General features: G+C 47.0%; 1 protein-coding gene across 1 annotated transcript in view; it reads left to right on the forward strand.

Moving 5' to 3' along the window:
* Positions 1 to 1,161: 1,161 nt before the first annotated feature.
* The window catches only part of LOC133354554 (glutamine--fructose-6-phosphate aminotransferase [isomerizing] 2-like), a 41,040-nt gene continuing 28,140 nt past the window's right edge, over positions 1,162 to 14,061 (forward strand). Inside the window, exons 1-4 of the mRNA XM_061571477.1 lie at positions 1,162 to 1,438; positions 5,961 to 6,068; positions 8,848 to 8,955; positions 10,839 to 10,964. Of these exons, the coding sequence (XP_061427461.1) occupies positions 1,432 to 1,438; positions 5,961 to 6,068; positions 8,848 to 8,955; positions 10,839 to 10,964 (349 nt within the window). The 5' untranslated portion in view covers positions 1,162 to 1,431. The remainder of the gene's footprint in view (positions 1,439 to 5,960; positions 6,069 to 8,847; positions 8,956 to 10,838; positions 10,965 to 14,061) is intronic.

Here is a 14,061-nt window from a genome sequence, read left to right on the forward strand (position 1 = left end):
TCCGTTCTCAACAAGTGCTCTTCACAACACCCGTGGTCATGTCTTGTTGTGAAATGTACCGAACCAGCGTGCCATTACGTCGTATACTAGCCCATTCCTACCACACTATACAGACCACGGCATACCACACATACAGAATGCAGAACTAATATCTTAGGGGGCGTCCATAAAGACGTCACGCACCTAGGGGGGTCAGACATTTGTGACGATGTGTGACGAAGGGGGGGGGGGGTGGGTTGAGAAATGTGACGTCACATTAAAATTCGCAACTTTAAATAAATTTAGACAACACGTTCTACTTAATTAAATACTTTTTAATGTTTTCTCCTAAGACATCAGAGTGCAGCGCTACATTAAATACGCACTACAATGACAATAGTTTAGTTTAAAGCGATTTGAAGCATGTTTATTTTTGGGGGGGGGGGGGGGGGGCAGAGCTTTGTGACGTCATATTCGAGGGATGGGTCTGACTTTTTGTGACGCCGTGTGACTAAGAGGGGGGGGGGGGGGTCAAAAATATCAAAAATCGCGTGACGTCATTTATGCACGACCCGTTACCAGATTGCCCCCCACCCCGGTCTCCCTTAAATCGTGGCAAATGATTAGTCAGGGTCCAGACTGCTCCAAGGCCATCCGCCGTGTTACAGTACTAGCAAGTATTTGCAAAACGCGTCGCCGCGTGTGTGACACGCAACGCAACGCTTCTTGCCCAACCGCTGACAATCACAACCAAGGGATGTTGCCGCTGGCTGCTGGCATCCGCTGCGCTTGCTGCACCCCTCCTGCTGCTGCTGCTGCTGCACCCTCTTGGTGCGCGCGCGTGCGTCCGTGCGTGCGTGCGCGTGCGTGACGTATGTCACTCAAGAGCGTGCGTCTCGCGCCCGGGGTTTGGTTCCATCCTCTATGTGGTCTATGGGAGGGGGTGAAGGGATGGGGTGTTGTGTGTGTGTGGGTAGCCAGGGTGGGGTCTGTACATTGCCTTCCACCTATATGCGCGTCACCATACCTCCAACCCCCCCATCCCCATCCCCCTCGAGCCGACACGAGACCCGCATCTCGTCGTAATTCGAGGGCAGTTGCGCCCAGCCTCGTCGTTCGCCGGGGCGGGTCGATGGCATTCATTATTTAAGTCTCATTCATTCTCCCCCTCGCCTTCTTTCTCTCTCTCATGCGTCACAGCGCTCGGGGGTTATAAAAACAGCAGAGCATCCCGGAGCTCACACACACGCCGCTCTGTGTTTTAGACAGCCGCTTTTGCTCCTTCTCTGTGAGTGCCAGTCTCTCTCGCCTCCCTCCCCCTCTCTCTCTCTCTTGAATTGTTGTAGCTCTCATCAGCTTGGGTGTGTACGACGTCCTAAGCAATAGGATTACCTAGCTAGCCATCGCTCGCCTGTTACCGGCTTTCGTCTGTGCTGTCCAGCGCTTCAAACCATGTGTGGTGAGTACTCAATGTGACGAGCGCATCGTGCGCGCGCTGTGTGCGTGCATATCGTTACGTTGATCAAGGATGCTCATTGAAGAAACGTAAACATACGATTGTGTTCACGTATCTTGATTTATTATCTGACATTTGCTATTCGCAAGATTCACGTGTAGGTTGCTATGTAACTGAATACCCTCTTGGACTGTGGCTGTGAATTGTGATATGTGCTGTACACTGAAGCTGTCGGAACAGCTGATACTGTATATTCGTGAGCAGCCCCCTTTATGCTATGAGATGGGACTTATTCGTGGATTATCAATGGATTTAGTAACACAATCGAGAGCCCGTCGAGACTGCGTGTCTCCAATTGGAATTGGTGGATTGTATTTATTTTAACATTGGTTTACAATTAAGCGTTCCACAGAGAACGTCTGGGGGTTCCTTCCAACCTTGCAAAAAAAAAACAACACAAATTAAATAAATCTTCATTTGAAGCTTTCGTGACTGCAGGGATCCATACTCTTTGGTTCTTTCGGTAAAGTCACACAGGTAGACAATAGATCACGACGTTTCGTACGTCAGCAGTTTATCCTGCTGTGGTTGTCCCACCTGATGAAGGTTGCTTGTGTTGCGATCGAAACGTCGTGATCTATCAATTTTCTATCTACGTGACTTTACCGAAATTAAATAAAGTCAAGAATAATCGGCCATTCACTCAAATGCAGGACCTTCCCCAGAAAAAGCCTTGGTATTAACAACAGCGAGTGTAGAAATACCTTCAATATATCCAGTCTATTTTACTTAACCGCTGTGCAACAGAGCCATTGGTGATGTAACGAGTGCCATGAACTTGAACGAGGTGGTGGGGAGGGGAGGGGAGTGAGAGAGGGGGGGGGGGTCATTGGTGAGTGCTTTGGGTTGCACGAACCCGGAGCCGTAATTGAGCCCCTTCAGTGGAGCCCCATTTGTTTGGCTAAGGCCACCGATGCTTTGAATGCAACACAAAGTTCAATGTCCGCGGTTCGTGAAAACGCCAAATCTGTACACATCCGTGTCGTTAAGCAAACACTCTGCGCAAGCTGTACACGCCGCGGTTATTCCGGACGCGGATGACACGTCGGCGTGTGTGCTGAGCGATTGATTGGCGGGTCCTGTTTCTCGATCTGTGGGTGTCATAGGTACATGCGCAAGCGGTGGCAAATGTGGTCAGATAGCTTGGTTTAATCCAATGATAACAGATTTAAATTCCCAGTCGATCCCATCTACGGCGGCAGGGGGTCATACAATGACTTTGTGGGATAGCCAACAAGAGGGTCCTCGGTACAAACTTTCACAAATGGATGGAATTTAGATTTTACCGCATTGCTCGTTTAGGCAGGGCTAAATGTGCACGGTATTTTATGATGATGCAATGTGAATGTAGTTAATAGTTAATGTTTTTACGCTGTCAGTGAAACGCACACAAAACAATGACCAAACAAGCAGACGTCACAGATTTCCCTGGACACATACATGCCGCTCAACAACATCGTTAAATAGACATTAATAAGCACGCATCACACAAGCAAGCGGGCATACTATGTGTGGCAGCATTGACATGATGGCCTATTTTATCAGGACGTGTATTTTGGCCCGAACACTTACATTTCTGGAATTGTTGGGTTTGGGCAAATGTGTTATTTTTAAATACCCCCGGTAACAACTTTGAACGTTCCCTGAGTTTGGCTGCGTCGAGTTCGATTTAGACTCCGAATATGAATAAAAGCGCACGTGTTTTGCACACTGCCGAACAAACACGCATACTTGCTCGGGATGCTTGAGCTTATTAATAAGACTGCAATTTTACTTTCAAACTGCTCAATTACAGCAGAGGCCCAAGTGATTTATGCGTTATGCCGTCTGGAATGCAGTCGCAAAGTGTGCGCGCACATTAATGTGACCCTGATTTACCGGTGCCTCTGTTAAATGAATCCGCCTACAAAGGAACTTACTTGCCCTCTGCATGCAAGGCACATGGAAAGTGAATTGGAAGGCCCCTCGGTACAATGTGACAACGGTCTGAACAGCTATTCGCCATCACCAACCCCCTCCATCACCATCCCAACTTTTCACGGCGTAGCGTCAAAGGGCCACTGCAACTCGTAACACGTGTCCGGAAGCGGCTGTGTTTGTGTTTCTGCGTTGGCTGCTGGGAGGCATTTAAAGGCAGCGTGAGGCTTTTGAAGCGATGACGAAATAGTGTGCGTGGGTGTGGAGTGTGTATGTGTGGCAGTTTCTTAAAGGGGCCCTCTTGGTAGTGGCAGATTTAGTGGATCTCTCAAAACAGGGGCACCAAACACAGCTCGAGAGAGACTTAGGAGAAAAAGAACAGTGATATAACTTTTTGGAATGTGTGGATCTTGCTCAGAAGTCGCCGGTTCGATCTCCTGGCTTGCCAGTTGAAACAATGGGCACATTTATTATCCCTCCGTACCCTTCCCCACCGCTGTGTCATTTGATGGACAAGACGCATGTGGTGGGGTAAAGTGTGGGTACTCGTCCCTCTTCCAAAACGCACGGCCAAGGTGGAAGAGTAGGCCAAATACCCTTCACAGGGGTTTCTCCCTCTGTCGGAGGCACCTTCTTGTCAGCAGTTGCGAAAGCAAGAAAGCAATGTCAGAGCCGCACCTTTAAACTTTACTCCTGCAAAAAAAAACCTTCCAGTAGCTTCTTCACAGGTTTCAGAGGTAGTTACATGAAGGTTGCAGCAAATCATTGCACTTCTTAAACATAAAAATCAGGTTGTCGCCTGATAAAGCTAGTTGTAATTACTGGCGAAACGTCGTACTAAGATTGTAAATGTTGTGGCTTTGCTCTCCATCACACCGGTAGTGCTGTACTAGTAACGAATTGGCCACGTTCTGTTTACGTGACAAACCTTACTAATTAGCTGTGTCGGGTGGTGGCGGGTTTAACGACACATTCATATATTTACGCGATCTAACCCAAAAAAAACTGTATTGTGGATAAAAAAGCATGTTTGAGAAACGTTTACTGTACACTGATTTATGATGTGTACTCGGAGTGCATACATGGTGTGGTGGATAACCGGTCCTAAGGTATTTTAAATGTCAGAGCAATTCATTCACACTGCCAAGACCCGGGTTAAGAATCCACATTTTCAGTCGACTCCACTTGATGGTTTAACATTTCTAAGTTTAGATTCGTTTTCTTTTTTCGTGCAGTCTGGCCTTTCCGTAAGAACTTTGTCATGGGTGTCAGATCAAAGCATGTATTTTAGTTAGAGGACCACCCCTTGCAGTCGACATAGACATGTAAACATGAATATAAAGTTGGGTTAGCATGGATGCAATGCACATTAGTACTTGTTAGTACTTTTTCTCCGCTATTTTTGCGTGCAATTAAATCATGCTGTGTGCTATTCCTGGGCCACGTTAAACTACTAAAAGAGGGTTGACTTACCGGATAAGATCGTGAACATTTTATCAAACCGAGTGAGGTCAAGCACAGTAAATCAGTGTCGTAAAAGGGGGCAGGCTCACCTTTACAGCACCGGGAATTAACTTGTGTTGGGACGAAACACTGATACGGCGCTTTCATGCCATAAAGTGGTCGATATTCTATCAAGAAATCACATCCACGTGAGGCAATACAAACATACCGTGATGTAATCTTTACTTTGACCCTGGCGGGTAATTGTTCTTTACTATTTTTGGTTCTTTCTGGAAAGTCACGTAGAAGGGATAATATTATTTTATTATTTCCCTTCTACGTGACTTTACCGAAATAACCAAGAATATGGATCTCTGCAGTCACGAAAGCTTTAAATCAAGATCTTCTTTACTTTTAATGATAAGAAGGCTCAAAGTACTGTACTGTATACAAACTAAATAAGGGGTAACATTATTCGGTAACATTTTACGAACTGGAAAAAACGGTCACCTGGTTAATGGCCACAACAGTTTTTTCTAGCAATACTTTAGTAACGCGGCCGTGATATGCAAATATGGTTTAAAAGCCACTTCGTTGAGCTATCAATTGTGGCCAGGTCGCTTCTGCAAAAGAATATGCCAACGAACAAAATCACGTGGCATGAGCCCCGGTCTCAGAAGCCCTTGCAAGCATTAGCAGGGTTGGGCCTGAATTCGTGATTGCACGGGTGACCGCCATGTATGCCAGGTTTATTTTCGAGGTTGTTGTAGGATCGTTGAACTGTGCCGTGTGGTGAACAGAGGGCCTGTGCGGCAACATGCAATGTCGCACTGTGATTCTACGCTCCCACGTCTATGGGCAGCACCATGATAAACCCGCGTTGACCCCGCGTGGTGGAGTATGACCAAATAACCATTACGACCCGTAAGGTGTGGGGAGGCCGTCATCAAGCACGAACATTGGACACCAGCATGTGATGTGTGTAAATGCGCACATTTGCGTATGATTTTTGAATGCTGTATACGTTTTGCATTCGTGATGGGTATTAGTTTGTGTGCTTCTAGCCGACGGGTATTTACGTGTCTTTTTGTTCTCTTTTGTTCAGGAATCTTCGCCTACCTGAATCACCAGGTGCCCGTGAACCGCAGGCAAATCCTCGAGACGCTCATCAAGGGACTGCAGCGGCTGGAGTACCGTGGCTACGACTCGGCAGGTGAACGAATACCCGCGTCGAGCTGGCGACGGCAGACGCACGAGTGACCCACGCTGGACGATTGGTTAAACTTAATGCCAGAAGCATCCACCCCTGAACACCTCGGGGCCTCTGCCGTAGGGATCAATGACAACACTTTTGGAGGATCTGTTACCTTTTTAAATCCTTTATATTAAGTTCACTTGCTTGCTTGCTTACGACCGTGCAAATCTTTCGGTCGTTTTTTAACCCACTTCCCGTGATCCAATCGAGCTGACATTTCTCACACAGACTCATTGTGCGAGACTATTAATGTTCGTGAAATTTTTTTTCCAAAATTTTACACTGTTTAGGGAAAACAAATTAAATATTTATTTACCAATTGCTTAATACTGGCAGACAATCATCTGACCCATAGGTGGCAGCCATCTCAAGCCAGAGGACGAGAGGACTCTAGCCGCCCCGATGCCACGCATATAAAGGATTTATAGTGAAAAACTTTGTTTTTACGGGTTATACTTGTTGCTGATTCGTTTATGATTTGAGTTTTTTTCTTCTTACTTTTCTGCATTTTTTTTCGAGCAATTTTTATTCTTCCTTTTTATTCTCCACTTTCTGTCTCCTCCGATCCTTCTGCGTGTGTTTTCTTACTCTCTTCTGTTCTTTTCCTGCTCCTTATATCACAGCTGGGGATCACAATAATTATGCCCCCCCATGCTGTGCATCAGTCATCCTGAGAATGTGCAGCTCGGTTCTTTGTCTCTTTGAAACGTTGTTGAAATATTAAAAAAAACAAGAGCTGGCCATTATGAGCCGCGAATGCTTTGGCCGTTCCGTGATACGTTTTGTTGCGCCCATTTGGAATCTTCACATTGCTCGGTGGGAAAACCCAAGCGGTCAAGAATTGATAAAGGCAGCGGGGGGTATCAGTTTTGTCACGTGCATGTGCGGTTGCGAATGATACAACCTCCAGCGATAAAAACCAAGTTAAACAAAGACTTTGCTTCTGTCCACCAATCAGAGAGCGGTGGGTGCAACCGCTTTTATGGTGCAGTTTGGTGATAATGGTCAAGCCGAATGGAATAGTGTCCAGATTAAACGCGTTAGTGGGTGCAACCCGATCACAAACAAAGCTTTGAGTTTTACACTTTGGATCAGGCAAGATAATGTTCCAAAACTGCACAGGTGAATACTGTATAGCTGTATGCAAATTTTATGTAGAAACATCCGGCTTCCCAATAGCAACCACTCTTTAAGCACCTGGACAGTATCATGCAATTCATAGATGCCACTCGTTTCAAATATGTAAAATAAGACACATCTTTATGGCAATGAAGCGAAGAGAATCAATACGGACGTGAATTTCCATGTAATCCATTTACAATGAAAAAAAACATCTCTCTAACTCATGAACATAATGCATGGGTATGAGGTTTTTCTAAATTTTTGTTTTGAATGTATTTTCGTTTAAAAGCAGCGATCGTTGCGCAACGCTGTAGTGCCCCAGTGATCCAAGTTCAAGTGCTGGCCGTGAAACGAATGGCAATAAATACGTGAACCTCTCCTTCACCTCAACCTTGGTTGACTTGGATTAAGATGATTGTGACCTGTGATCATTGACCTCCCCCGAAATGTCCTGAGTCAGCCATAATCGCTGATCACTTCGGAACAAGTGCCCCGGAAATTTTCGAAATTAAAGTGAAATGATTGTTGTCCACATATTATTATTATTTCATTTCCATTGTTCCGCCACATCCCACCTCTCAATGTTTCCCCCAATACTTGTTTAACACACGCACACACACACACATCCGCAAGAGCCCTGAACAAGCCCTAGCCATTGAAATCTTTATTTTCAGCGCTGATGCCGTGTTGCCCATGGCTTTGCTTGTGAAATGTCAATGACAATGCTATTATTTCAATTCTGGTAATAATAGCCTGTATTCTTCGTTCGTTCGGTAAAGTCACGTAGAAAAGAAATACTAAAATAATAAAAATATAAAACTTTAAAATTCTCACGACGTTTCGACTGCAACACAAGCAATCATCATCAGGTGTGACTTTCCCGAAAGAACCAAGAATATGAATCCCTGCAGTCACGAAAGCTTTAAATACATGTTTTTATAATGGCCTGCGGACACTAGAATGTTCTCATTCAAGGGAGACCTGGGTGAAACGTAACACATCCTACCAGCAGTATGTTCTCGAGTTATACAAATAAAAATGCATGATTAAACATCATAAGGGCAAGCAGGTTCATGTTAAGAACATTCAGTGAGAGCCGGTGATGGGCACAATTAATGTATGTGGCTGATTGTGGTGTGACATTCACGTGAGCCGCCTTGGCTGTTTTGTTTCTCATGCTTGACACTCCCTAAAGGTATTTGACAATCTACACGTGCCATGGAGAATGGACAACTTGTCCAAAAAAACGTCGTAGATGCTATATTTAATTATTTAATTCCACAGTGTTTTTATCGAGTTTGTTTGCTTTTCTTGAATTAATTGAGCGTGTTACTCACTTCCAATGCAGCGTCACCACCACGACTAAGTACATGTTGTAGAATTACAAAATATTTTTTGTATACATGTAAGCACGTGTTTGTTCTATGTACGCATAACCTTGGACACCCTTGACAACGCGACCATTTCCTTCTCGAGCGATGATCCAGGTAGAATGATTTTCGAATGGACAAAAGAAATAGATTTTTAAAAATGTCCACACACATGAAGGGAACATTTTAAAAAATTCTAATCTTGAGAGCGTTTGTGACGGTGACCCCCCCCCCCTCCCTGCCAGGCATTGCCATCGATGGAGGCAACAGCAAGGATTGGGAGAAGAATGCCGAGCACATCACCCTGATCAAGAAGCGTGGAAAGGTGAAGGCCTTGGATGAGGAGATCTACAGTAAGCATTGCACTCCCTGGGCGGATGGATGCGTGTGTGTTTGAACTTCTTTCGCACTGTTACGTAGACAACCTTGCTAATTTGAGGTGTGGGGGGGGACAGCAAAGTAAACACCTCGTTTATGATAATTATAATATTCTTTGGTTCTTTCGGTAAAGTCAGGTAGATGAAAAAAAAAATGAAAATAACTCAATTTTGTAATTATTGTTATTTTTCATCTACGTGACTTTACCGAAAGAACCAAAGAGTATGGATCCTTGCAGTCACGAAAACTTCAAATCTAGGATAATTATAATGATGACCAGACCGAGGTGAGAGGTAAGCCCACACAGTCGCCAAGTGAATTGACTGCATTGTGAACTGCGGTCAAGAGGAACGTTTGTCCGGCGGGTGTAAGAGGTTCGGTCTCCCACCGTGGCAGTTGAGACAGTGGGTCCCACCCCACCGCTTGTCTACCTAGCAGGGGTTAGGGAATACGGCCACGTGCGATTGGCAACTCGGGTGTGCCGGGGTGAAGTGTGGGATCTCTCCCGTCTCTTGCAAGACGTTTATCCAGTGCTGAAAAAGTATGCCAAGGTTTTCTCTAGAGGTTCCCCCTCTAGCAGGGGAGGGTTGGGGGGGGGGGGCATTCTACAAGCAGTGGTGCGAGAAAGTAAAAACATTGCACTGCTTTGTGTACCCAGGTGCATATGTTAGAGGGTTTGTTAACCGTGTTTGAGAGCTTTCTGATTAGTTGTTTTCATTGCGTTGACAGCAGTGAAGGTTACGCCGTGCAAAAATTAATCAGCACAAGTGACGTGCTAAGGAATGCAGAGCTGATGTTGACTCTGAGGACGGATATCTGGCTACTTTCACCCAGTTGTGTTATCACCACTTAAGCGTGTACAAAAAAATACATCTCCGGGTTTTAGGAGCTATAATCTGCACCCCAAAGTTAAAAGTTACCCACAACTTGGTTGTAAAACTAAAACAAAATTTAATTGATAAAAATAAGTCACCGTTTGGCTCACCGGGAAGAACAGAGGCCGCTGCCGCTGAGATCATTGGTTTACAAGCGTAAAGAGTCAGCGTTCTCGATCCATTCACCAATAATGACTTCATACTCTTTGGTTCATTCGGTAAAGTCACGTAGGTAGAAATAATTCTAGATCACGACGTTTCGATCGCAACACAAGCAACCGTCACCAGGTGTGAAACAGACACAGCAGGAGGACTGCTGACGTTCTACCTATGTGACTTTACCGAAAGAACCAAAGAGTGTGGATTCCTGCAGTCGCGAAAGCTTAAAATCAAGATTTTCCACCTCATTTGCCAAAAAATTCCACCTCTGGGAATGAACAAAAAACATCGTTCGACCGCCATGTGAAGAACACGCAGAGGACACGCAGGACACGTAGAGGACACGCAGAACCGTACAACCACACCACAGGGGTGGGGATAAGCGGTGAACTGAGGGGAGTAGTTCTGTCACATCTCCCTCAGCGGGCCGTTCTCTAACACTCGACGGTGTTCTGCTCTGCGAGACCTCCGAATGAAGCCGTTGTCATTCCGTGACGCGAAAGCTGATTGCGGAATTGGAATGAAACTTAGAAAAAAGACGAACATTTCGACAAATAATTTCCCTTCAATCATTTCGATAGGTTGACACTATAGGACGATGCGCTGTTTTTGCTGTACCGTGGTTACAAACGTACACTAACATCTCGCGACAAGGAAACGGACTAAGCAATCTCGTCGTCAATCCCCCTCTCTCTCTTTTTGTTATTGTCGTCGTCGTTGTTGCCATTGAATGAATTCCGGTGCGTGGCGGTCAAACACCCGGTTATGTAAATGTCGCTGAAAGGAAATGACCCACCGCGCCGCGCCTCTCGCCGTACCTGCAGAGCAAAAGGACCTGGAGATGGACCTGGAGTTCAAGTGCCACGTCGGCATCGCTCACACGCGCTGGGCCACGCACGGGGAGCCCAGCTCACTCAACAGCCACCCACACCGCTCCGACAAGGACAATGGTGAGGCGCCCCTGTATGTGCTCACCTTCGCATATGGCACAAAGATGAAGTTACCCCCCCGCCCGCCCGCCCGCCTGCCCCACCGTAGCCTTTAACAGACCGTTGGGGCGAGCGCTGTTAGCGACCACCTAGTACCACGCCAGGCCACCATTGTCTCCCCAGCGCTGATATTTAACAGCCCTCGGCAGGTACTTATTTTAAGGCTGAGTTTACCTAGAGGAGGCCCAGGACCGGGTCAAATATTCAGCACTCTTATACTATTGTTCGTGAGCGGGAATGGAACTCGAGTTGCCGGGTTCGGAGCGCAGTGCGCTAACCACCGCGCCACCGCTCCCCATTCACGTAACCTCTGCGCCACCATTCGCGCATATGCACACACACACGCAATACACACGTTACACGCAACATATACAAACGTATGAAAACGCACCCAGGCAAGAGCTCATGTCTTGCACATATGAGCCAACCCAGAGATTCATGTACGTGCGGCTCAACATTAAGTACTCATATTTTGGTGGTGGGTTTTGTTTTTAGACTTCTGTTGTGTTCAAACCGTCGTTAATTTTGCTGATAGAAAGCATCAGTGCTGTAATCGCCATCATCATAAACTAAACTATATATTTTTTTATTGTACAAAGGTCAAAAACACCCACTAAGCTCTAAAGTAAATTTTCAGAAGCAACCTGGCAATACATGATAGCACAACGAAGTTGCTTATCATTTGGAAATGTATCTCAGCCAAATACTCTAAATGCATGTTTCTAAATGTGGAGGGAAAATCCGGAGGACCCGAAGAAAAATCCATGCAACCAAGGGGAGAACACGCAAACTCCAAATATAGAGACGTCAGGGTCGTGATTGAATCCACAACCTCCTGCATACGAGGCGAGGCAGTTAACATCTCGCCACCATGGCGTGCTATCGTCTCCAGCATTGAAAGCGACAACCGATATATAGCAGATTGGAACCACAATCACCATCTCATCTTCATAGGAAGCCTCAGTAATCATCATGGCCATCATAAGCAATTGAGCTGTTATGATTATTATCGCCATCATCAATCTCAAATACAGTGTTACAAATTACACCCATCATCACCTTCACGATGACAAATTACAAATCTAAGGCACTCCGATGTTCACCATGAGTACAATTTTTCACCACTCGTTCTTGAATATCACATCTAGGGAGTAACACACAATGCATTTTAAAGCATCATAACATCTCCCACAAGGCACACGACGCAAGTTGTGCATGTTCCGAGGGCTCCAGCTTAGAATGGACATGACCGGACGTGGGTGCCATGGGTAGGGGTGGGCAGTTGGGCGGGTGGGCAGATGAGCGGGTGGGCAGTTGAGCGGGTGGGCAGATGGGCGGGTGAACAGTTGGGCGGGTGGGCAGTTGAGCGGGTGGGCAGTTGAGCGGGTGGGCAGTTGAGCGGGTGGGCAGATGAGCGGGTGGGCAGTTGGGCGGGTGGGCAGATGAGTGGGTGGGCAGTTGAGCGGGTGGGCAGATGGGCGGGTGAACAGTTGGGCGGGTGGGCAGTTGGGCGGGTGGGCAGTTGGGCGGGTGGGCAGTTGGGCGGGTGGGCCGTTGAGCGGGTGGGCAGATGGGCGGGTGAACAGTTGGGCGGGTGGGCAGTTGGGCGGGTGGGCAGTTGGGCGGGTGGGCAGATGGGCGGGTGGGCAGTTGAGCGGGTGGGCAGTTGAGCGGGTGGACAGATGTTCGGGTGGGCAGATGTGCGGGTGGGCAGTTGGGCGGGTGGGCAGTTGAGCGGGTGGACAGATGTTCGGGTGGGCACTTGGGCGGGTGGGCACTTGGGCGGGTGGGCACTTGGGCGGGTGGGCACTTGGGCGGGTGGGCACTTGGGCGGGTGGGCAGTTGGGCGGATGGGAAAGAGCTCCCATTTTTGGCGGGAACAGTGACACCAATTGTGCCCACTGGACCGTGCTCGCCGAGGGGTATTTTTTTTTGCAGGAACACAGAGGGTACTCAGAGCTGCCCTCGTGTGTGGTACAGTATGACCGTTACCCACATGCGCCCTCCCCTCATTGCTTTTCCTGTTGTTAGCTCCCAAGATTGCCAGCTCTGGCCGAAATCCGCAGAAGCCCCAGAGTGGTTTTTGCATTGCATCCATTTCTAACACTGTGCAACCAACCATTCATTACTCGGTTGCGATATTGCTGTAGTGGTTAACTCTCGGTATTTTTTGACGCTGGAATTGGGCACGCCTTGCAGGGCACAACGTTTAGATACGTTCCACTCAAACTGCTAACTTATTTCATTGCCTCTATCCGTGTCTTCCGAGGGTTTTCCTTGAGCTTTCTAATCGCAATGGAGTGCGCTCGGTGCTCAGTATCACGGGGTAGGTTGACCTCTGACCTGGGGCATCTGTAGAGGGGGTCACTTTAAGGCCTCCTTAGGCATGAGGTGAAATGATAATTGACGTTAATAAATCTTCACGAAAGTGAACGCTTCAACGTGAACTAATCCATGGGGGGGGGGGGGGGTTGTCCTGCATGGTTACGGTAGTCTAGAATTCATATTCTTTGGGTCTTTCCGTAAAGTCACATCGATAGGTTCGAAAAAATAATAAGCTAAACAAAAAACTACGACGTTTCGATCGCTTGTGTTGCGGTCGAAACATCGTGGTTTTTTGTTTATTTTATAATACTTTGAGCCTATCTACGTGACTTTACCGAAAGACCAAAATAATATGAATACCTGCAGCCGCGAAAGCTGTAAGTCAAGATGTAGTCTCGAATTGATGAACTTTAGAAAACGAACATATATTTAAAATGTAACTTGGAAATCTTCACTGAGTTTCAAAACTCACTTTCAGAAAGGTCGGCATCACACTGCACTCGCTGCTGACGGCAAACACGGTCCAGGTATCGAACTCAGGTGGCCGGGTTCGCAGCAGGAGTTCACCAAGGCGCTGTTATTCGAATCCGGAGTCGGCGTATTGTGTGAGATCCTAAGATTCGACTTGGGATCGCCTGGCACAGCCGTAAATAACCACGGCTGCACCGATACGCCCGTTGTGTGCTGTCAACTCGAGGCAATGTTATGACAGACGAGGCACACAGGTGCCGTC

The sequence above is a fragment of the Lethenteron reissneri genome, chromosome 47 (genome assembly GCF_015708825.2).
Source record: "Lethenteron reissneri isolate LAM-NWPU_2019-01 chromosome 47, ASM1570882v1, whole genome shotgun sequence".
NCBI lineage: Eukaryota > Metazoa > Chordata > Hyperoartia > Petromyzontiformes > Petromyzontidae > Lethenteron > Lethenteron reissneri.